At 36.3% G+C, this 9,258-nt stretch overlaps 1 protein-coding gene across 4 annotated transcripts in view; it reads right to left on the bottom strand.

Annotated features, from left to right (window-relative positions):
* Positions 1-330: 330 nt before the first annotated feature.
* The window catches only part of NUDT12 (nudix hydrolase 12), a 12,732-nt gene continuing 3,804 nt past the window's right edge, over positions 331-9,258 (bottom strand). For all 4 annotated transcript variants that reach the window (XM_027896957.1, XM_027896941.1, XM_027896950.1 and 1 more), the window contains 5 exons: positions 7,544-8,133; positions 6,463-6,630; positions 4,542-4,655; positions 2,880-3,079; positions 331-1,568 (listed from right to left, as the gene is read on the bottom strand). In XM_027896957.1, coding sequence (XP_027752758.1) covers positions 1,458-1,568; positions 2,880-3,079; positions 4,542-4,655; positions 6,463-6,630; positions 7,544-8,133 — 1,183 coding nt within the window. In that variant the 3' untranslated portion in view covers positions 331-1,457. The remainder of the gene's footprint in view (positions 1,569-2,879; positions 3,080-4,541; positions 4,656-6,462; positions 6,631-7,543; positions 8,134-9,258) is intronic.

The raw sequence follows: 9,258 nt of genomic DNA on the forward strand, positions 1-9,258 counted from the left end.
GAGCTGAAAAAAGGGAGAGGATGAAGCAGTGTAATATGTAAAATGTTCCAAGTCTGTAAGAAATGCTTCTTGCTTTAAGTTTGATAAGCACTGCCTTACCAAAAAAATCCCCAAAACTGCTGAGTATAGTGTGACACTGGACAGGAAACAAAGAACAAATAGGATTTATAGAAATTCCTCCCGTGTGGCAGGAATTTTGAAACAAATAGGACATCATTTGCTGTTAAAAAAAATGCAAACTACTCTGAGTAAACAAATCACCACATAATAGTAAGTTTGCATTTATCGCTGTAATTGTATTTCCCTTGGGTCATTTGCATTTCTTTTCACATAACTCTGATGACTGTAGAATGACAGAGTAGAAACCATTACATAATGCCATTAGTAATAAAAATAATATACTTTTATTTTGAAAATATTAACATTTTTCATTAACTTGATAAATTAAGGCACAAATTTGAACTACAGCATTAAGTATACATAAGTAAATATTTTAATTCATATAATGCTTTCTGTCTTACACCTGCAGTTAATATACTTATTTCCAGTGTAAATTTCTTAATAGCAGTAACAATATTAGCATCTCCATTTCATAAAGAATTTTGTGCATATTTTCAGATGGTATGTCTTGTTTTTCCTCCTCCGTTACTCTATGGTTCCATTTCTAATTATCAGAGAATGACATAACTCACTGCCTAGGGGCAGTAAGTACATTATTATCTTATAAAATACTAATGTTTAGGCTTTTGGGGATGGGTCTCCAACACTTTTTTGAAACCAAAGCACTGTGTTATACCTTTAAATTCAGACTGACATAGAATTGGGTAAGTTGTATGCAGGCCAAATCAGAAGGGATGAATAAATGCTCTGCTTAGAGAATTAATGTAAATTAGGTTATTAATGTAAAAGATACCTAGTACCTCATATTCACCATTTACATAGGTTATTAGCTTAAAAATAACCATTGCCGCTGAAACTTTTAGCACTGAATGCTGATTTTTGTGACAGGTAGAATGTAAAGAATGGAGAAAGGCAAAAATGAGAAAGAAAAAATTAAGATAAAATAGGAGGATGTAAATACAGAATACAAACAGCAGGCAAGGTCAGACATCCCTCTTTGTAATGCTGTAACTCCTTCCAGTGGAGGAAGGACCAAATCAAACATTAAAAGTGTAACAGCAAAAAGCATAATAATTTGATTCTAGGACAAAAAAACAGCCTCTGCACAACAAGGTACTAATTCTATATATTTGTTGTTTGCTTTTTGGGGATAATTGTTGTCCATTTCTGATTCAGCTATGAAAACACCCACAAATGATTTGCACAGTTTAGCTCAGAAACCTAAGGAAGGGCTCAAAAAATTGTACGGTTGCACACTGACTATATAAACAATTCTAGTTTATTCCTAATTTAGCATTCAGTAAGACAAGTAACTTAACTTAAATCAATTATTTGAACTAAAGATTAGCATTCATTCCAATCCAGTGTTTTATCAACTGGTGTGCAATAGCTCGACTCGGTGGTACAAAGAACGAACGCTGGTTTCCTTTGATGAGGACTTCCACGACCTGCAATATAACCAGATTTTTTTTATCTTTAGAAGAGAATATTATAAACCATATAGAATCTAACATTGTATTAATGCAGGAATTGCTTTCCTATGATTATACATTAGTTTACAATATAGTCTAATTACTATAGCTATTAAAGAGGCACTAACAGATTTTGCAAGACAGATGGAGAGAAAAACGCACTTTGTGTAAATTCTATCATTTTTGAGCCCCAAAGGATACCTTCTTCCTAACAGAACTGTCGAGACTGATTGCTGTTACACTATTTAAGGTTTTTGTGAAGTTTTTTTATGGTAAAGACCACCAGATGGTGCTCTACACTGTGACATAAATACTTTCATTTTTATATGTAGTACCAGAGGAGATGTGTTATCTTGGTTATCTGAAGCAGTTGCAAGCAACATGGGATTACACTTTTACTACAGTTCATTTCTGAAGTACATTTATTTCCAGCTCTACCTGCCTGTGACTAGCTGCATTCAGAACTGCTATTCATTTAAAATAATGCTCCCAGTGTTGACAGAAATACACTGAGAGGTAGGAGACCAACTTTGCCTTGAAGTTGACTTACAATCAAAACACTTGGAAATGCTGGGTAGAAGTCCATTGCTATGAGATATTTAGCTCTAAATTTACCTGTGGGAAAACCTGTGAAGACTGTGTTATGTAAGCAATCTTTCCTTCTTCTACTCATGACCTGAAATCTTTTTGTGAAGGTCCTTTTTGCCTGTATTTGACTACATTTTAACTACTCAGGGAAGCTAAGTGTAGGACTTCCTATTAATACACAGTAAACTGCATTCAATAGCAGAGTATTAAAATAGTACTGCATGAAAAAAGATGTTCAAACAATTTATCAAAAAATTCCCAGAGTTCTCACCTTAACCTTCCCCCTCCCAGCAAATCTGGTAGCATGGTCATTTGGATAAACTGTCATGATGAATGCTACTAATACTCATTCTGCCAAAACTTTAAAAAGCACAGGCTTGCTAACAAAGTGGGTTAAAATAAGAATAACTTGGATATCTCCCAAAAGGGAAAGGTTGAACAGCTAACTGGCAAAAATTTTATAAAATGGGCTTTCAAGTGATTTGGACGTTCCTTTGAATATCTGACTTTCCTGTGAATATCTGACTTTCTCTGGCTGTATGCAATCTACAACCACGATATAATAAAAGTGTAGTATGATAAAATGGATAGCAGATATGCTCATTCCACTTGCTGGAAAAAACTAAGTATCTGTTGTATGCCAGAACCAACAGAGTCACAGACTAATCAATAGAAGAAGGAAATTAAATTGAACTTTACCTGTTCTCTAGTGAACCAGCGGGCATCCTCTATTTCATTCTTGTCAACTTTAATTTCTGTGGACACTGCCACGGCCAAGCAGCCAATCATTAGGGATGAGGGCATTGGCCATGGCTGACAAGAGACGTACTGAACATGGCCAACTTTGACTCCAGCCTCCTCTTCCACTTCTCTTCGAACGGCATCTTCTATTGTTTCGCCTAATCAGAAAGGGCAAAGAACAAGCAGCTGATGAAAATACTCCAAGCAACAATCACATCCTGTGCTTTGAATTGACTCCAAGGATTTGAAACTGCCCAAGGCAATTACCTATAAAGATCTAGTTCAGGGCAGAGACCTCAAACACAAGATACAGAAGTCTAGTAAGGTAAAACCAGATGCCAAAGCAAAATGGAACTTTGAAAATAAACTGTAATTAATTTCCACATCATAATATTTCTTTCCTGAATTGATACTTTATCCTTTATACACAAAAAATTAAAACCACAACTAAAATGTCAAAAAATGAATAGGAAGTAAGTTAGTCCTTTAATTACTTTTGAAATGCTGTCTGTTCATTTATAAATAATGTTGTGTAAGTTTTAGATGTTCAATATGATTGTGACAGCATGTACTGCAAGTTGAAATATCAATGAGTTGTAATAAATAGTAAGAAAATAGTGACAGAAGACTTGCTCAAATTTCTGCGTTGTATTCTTCACTTCGCTTGATTCATTCTTCATTGTCTTAACACATAGACAATACTGCAGACTTAACTGGACTGGAAAGCTTTGCTTCCATATTCAAGGAAAACTGCTAGATGTGTATGTGGAGTGTTGATGGTCACATCATATGCACACAGGTACTGTGTTGTAACCACTGATTACAGGTTCACCAAAGGAGACAGTCCATGGATCGGAGACAGAGGTTTTAGTTTAGTTATGTTCAGCTGATTAGAGTAGCTGATTTTATCATTGGCTACTCTTAAATTTCACTTTATACAGACTTGAACTCAGTATCAGAAAATAATCAGGCCAGCAGAGGAAGAAAAGGAGTGAAGAAATAAACATCTTGTCTTTTTTCAAATGATACCTGAATCAACTTATTCATGCTGTCAGAGTATGTCAACTTGCACACATTTACTGAATACAGTTATACACTTCCCAATATAAGAATGTTTTACAAATGTTCTGCAGATACTAATAATTGTAACTAATTCCAACTCTTATGCTTAACACTCAAGCAAAATATCTCTTTTCTTTTAAAATGATGTAACTTCTACTTATCTTCCATATAATAAATCAGGGACTAAACATATAAGCATACCCTTAACTTTGTATTAACCTTAAGTTACACTTTAACTCCTATTTTTCTATGCTATAATCCTTAGCAAAGTATCACCAAAAAAATGACCGTATATGGGTTTTTAATTTTTTTCCACTTACATATGTAATTTAAGACTGCATGATAAGAAAACAATTTGAAGTTTTTATTTACTCATGTTGCTTTTCTTATAAATCAACTGCTGCAAAGTACAGAATAAGCGTATTTATTATAACAACTCATCTAACGGGAACAAAAACATTAATTTAAAGTAACATGAAATATACTTCTGTGTTACTGTAAACATACAATACTGTTATGTGACAAAAAATAATTGGTAAGGGAAAAGAAATTACTTACCAGGTTCTACAAATCCAGCAAGGCACGTAAACATTCCTGGGGGAAACCTCTTCTGCCTACCTAAAAGGCAGTGGTTCCCATCCGGATGGATGACTTGCATTATCACAACAGGATCTGTAAGGGACATGAAAGGAATATATTTCCACATCTGAGGGACTTAAAAGCACGAGTAAATATCATCCTATTTAATAGTAATGTAAAGGTAAATAAGATATTTTTGACTGGTTAAAATCATATTTGTGCACAGAGAAAGCTGTTATTTTATTTAACTTCGGAGTTTTTCTCCCTGCGAGATATCTGTTTACTTTGTTTTGCAACATACATGCTTAGTAGAAGCAGTTTACTAACCAAGGCTTGAAATGTAGAACAGAAACTACCTGAAACCAAAGCCTGCTTGGTTACTAACAATGTCTTAAGTGTATGATCAATACTAACCTAGCTAAGCACACAGCATACTGCAATAGTTTCTGCAGCAAACCCATTTACTGCTACCTCCTCTACACCTACAGAGGTCTGAAGAATGTACTTTTGACCAAATACCAAAGAAGAACCAGATTCTCTAGCAACAGTGCAAACACTGACTAAACTGTTCACCTTTGACTTTGTTTACTCTTTGCTATTACCCTCTTCTCTGATGTTGCACTTTTACCTACTTTCTCACTTCTGGTCATTGTATGTATATATTTCTTTCTAGCTTAGTATCTTCTCCCATTGGTATCATCAACCCTGTTGATTTGTGATATTTCCCCCTTTTTTATTGTTATCTAGCTTTTAAGTATTTCTGTGTTTAGGTTGTTTGTTTGTTTGTTATTTTTTTTTAATCTATCTCTCTCCATATTTTTCTCCTGCTGTTGTTTTTCACGTGTTTTTTTTTTCCCCCAAACACTAGTATTTTCTGTGTACAAAAAGGTTTGCTTCAGCACAATAATTTTGAAGACTGTTGTCCAGCTCAAAGTTATCTGCCACACAGCACAATACAGAATATGAAGTGTTGCTGTCTGAATACTAGTAACCTTGAGAGAAAGGCCTTATTAGTGGATGCAGGTTCATCAGCCTTTCCCATGTAATCCCATTCTTTCTCTAAGTTTGTTGTGACTGTAAAGAAACAGCCACTAAATATTTTAGCAAGCTGCACTATAGTCCACAAGATAGAAGAATGTGACAGAATTGATTGCTAAAAAGATGCATCTAGAGCATGTAAGAAGATATGTAATTCAGAAATACAACACATGCACAACATCCAGAACTAGAACTGCAGGAGAGAGGACAAGGTAGGAGAATGAAAGGTGATCAAAGTGTCACCAAATGATCCAGAAAAAAAAAAAGGTAAATTTTTTTCCATCCTTGTTTCCCCATCAAAACCGTAATTTGCACTTCCTTTGCAACACATGAACAACAGAAGAAATGACGTAGAAGAGAACGACAGAGACAGGAAGACTGTATAGAAAAGCCTATATTCTTAGTAGGCCTGACAATTTGTCACTGACAACAAGTAGTGCAAGCCAGTGATGATGGCTAATAATGTCTAAGTGGCACTACAGGAAAATGAGCACTATGTCAGAAATCTGATAAAGGGCCAAATTTGATACAGAGCTATTTCAAGCTCAGAGGGCTTGCAGAAGGTGAGAAAAAAATATGTAGGTGCAGAAAAAAAGATAAAATGTGCCCCTTTGTACTGTTAATATCTCACGTTGTTGGAATTCTTAATTTATATGACTTTTTGCAGCAATAACCGGTATTTTCCCAGCAATTCTGTGTTACAGACTACTGCAAAAAAGAGAAGTCAGAAGTACTTAATCCTAAATAGAGCTGAGACACACATACTCAGTGAGCAGCTGAAATAATTAGAAATAAATTGATTTACAGGTATATAATAATACAAACAAGCCACTTATGAGCAATTCTTCTAAAATATTCTCACCAACTCTTGGATATGATGTGTTGTGAACTCCTTGGAGACTGGGACAATCTTCTTTTAAGCAAGTTTTCTTGTAACCCCCTTCTTCAGTCTTGGTTGTATTCCCACACGTTGGGCAGAATCGGTAACGGTCATGCCACGCTAGAACAGACCTAGCCTGGGCTATTACTCCTTTAAAAGGATACATTGAAAATTCACAAAATCAAATATTAATTAATGCGAGCTTTTAACAGTACAGAAGAAGCGAATAGTAAAGCCTTTAAGATAAAAATCAAAGTAAGGCAGTGGCTTGAATCATAATCTCCTACAAGAAAAGTTGAGCAATATGAGTTACACAGACCTTTTTCTTTGCAGCACAGCTCACGCAATTGAACACGGTACCCTACAGCTACAGAACAATTTATACATTCAGAAACAAATTCATTTGGATCAATATACTCTGCTTGTCACTAAAGTTACTCTGTCTGGGCAAAGTGCCAGAATTATGTATCACACTTTTTCCAGAGAACATTTTAGGGCTACTACAAGTATTGACATAATAATGCATTGTTCCATTTAAACTTGAGGTGCAAGTCAAGCTTGCCCTTTATCCTTCTGTAGAAGCAAAACTGCTGTAACAGTAGTTGTTAGCAACATGTCCATAATAACACTCATTCACTTTGGTATCCTCACTTCTCAACACTTCTTTCTCAGATGAGTATTCAACACACTCTTTATTAAAGATGTAAATCTCGTTTCTTGTAATGAAAACTCAGTAATGACAGACTTTTTCCTTGTTTTTAGAACATTAATGTGCATACAAAAACATTTAAATAGTACTATTTAAAAAACAAGATGATCAATAGGCTTTACAGACTAATATTGCCACTGCAAAAGGTGGCAATAAGTCCTTTGCAACTGCATGTTTTTACATATAAAACCCTTAACAAAACCACTAACTGGCTTTTAAAATCAAAATATTTCTAAAGCCACTGAAAATACCCAATTCCTTTGCTGTGGTTTGTCCTTGCATTGTACCTCGCTGAAACCTAAAGTCTACCTTCTAATCACACATTTGGTACCTGCTGCATTTCATGCATCTTACCAGCTTCTTTTTCAGGTAGCTGCAGTAGTGCTGGCATTGGTGGGTGAAGAAAGTAACAGTCCTCATGCTTCTGTTTAAATTTCTCAGCAGAAGCAGAATCTATGCTAAGAGCAAACCAAGCAACTAACCCGTCCTCTTCATCTTCTTGCAGAACTCTTCCATTGCAAGCAGTTGTCAGGCTGTGATGAAGTTCAACTCCAAGAAAAATCAAGGTGCACTCTTCGGTTAGGTTCAGGCACTGCTCCACATCCTTGTGGTACAGCCTGCAAAGCTTTACTTCTGGCTGCTGGGAACTATCTATTCCCCCACTCAAAGTAACCAGGGGACTTAGATTTGAGAAGAGGATGTATACTGTAGTTGGATGGCTTTGTTTTTTACTCAGCCACTTGGAATCTGTTCTTTTATCACTCCTTCTGTCCAGAAGTGTCATGCCAAAATAATTTTCATATTCTTTCACATCATTTGACAAAAAACTAGGCTTCTGATCACCCTTGACATTAGCCAACAAATTAGCTATGTGTTTGTACCCCCAAAATTTAGCGATGTCCAGAGCTGTCTGCCTTGATTTATTAATGATGGATCTGTCACACCTAAAAAACCAGAAAAGAACTGTGGTTACCAGGGTAAATATGTTTAGGAAGGGTCCTGGTGCTGTGTAATTCTTACTTACTGCATATCTGATACTATTAAGGTGCAAGAACTTCTAGACACTCTGTCTATACTGGGACACTCTTTATTTTAGCACATAATGGTACATATTTAGCATTATGGTAATGAAAAGTGATTGTACTTCATTTTCTTTTGCTAAGACCAGATTTTTAATTTTTGTTGATCTACTCCAGATTATTATTCGTTGAGCTTCATCCAGAACTACAACAGCAGTGGATTAATTAAAATCCCACACACTGTATCATGGGGAAAAAAAAAGTCAAGATAAAAATTTGGAAGTCAGGCTATGGGTCTGTTCCTCATAACCAGTAACAAAAATGCAAAATAAACGCATTTAATAAAGTTTAACAAGCATTACTTTCTAGGAGCTACTGAAATTAGCATCAAAACATTTACAATAAAATATTTAATTGAGGTCACTTGGTCCATTCAGCTGGAGAAGAGGAGACTGTGGGGAGACCTTACTGCAGTCTACAACATCCTCATGAGGAGGGGAAGGCACTTATCTCTTCTCTCTGGTAAGCAGGACCCATGAAAATGGCATGAAGCTGAGTCAGGGGCTTTAAACTAGACGTTAGGAAATCCGAGGGTGGTTGGACACTAAACAGTGTCATCAGGAAAGTCATCACAGCACCAAGCCCGTCTGAGTTCAAGATGTGTTTGGACAATACTCTCAGGCACATGGTGCGGTTCTTGGGGTGTCCTATGCAGGGCCAGGAGTTGATCCTTGTGGGTCCCTTCCAATCAAAGGGTTCATAAGTCAGAAGTATGCTTCTATGATTTACTATAAAATTAGAATCAAGAAGACAGCCCCTACTTAATGACAGAAGTAAAAATGGCCAGTCTCTTCGCGAACGAAGAACCGGGGAAGGTCTTTCCACCTTCCAGCCTGCGCATTGGATTTTTTAGGTGAGACACAGTGTGCGCGGAACTGAGCCCACCCTTTAATCCTGAGGTTCATCTGCCGGGGCCAAGCACGCTTGGACGGTGGCAGCGAGGTCCTCAGGACGTAGATGGATTGCCTTCTGGGCTAACGAGCTCCATCT

This window comes from Empidonax traillii, unplaced genomic scaffold, assembly GCF_003031625.1.
Source record: "Empidonax traillii isolate 1590-97213 ecotype Southwest subspecies unplaced genomic scaffold, ASM303162v1 scaffold18:size2335232, whole genome shotgun sequence".
In the NCBI taxonomy this organism is placed as follows: domain Eukaryota; kingdom Metazoa; phylum Chordata; class Aves; order Passeriformes; family Tyrannidae; genus Empidonax; species Empidonax traillii.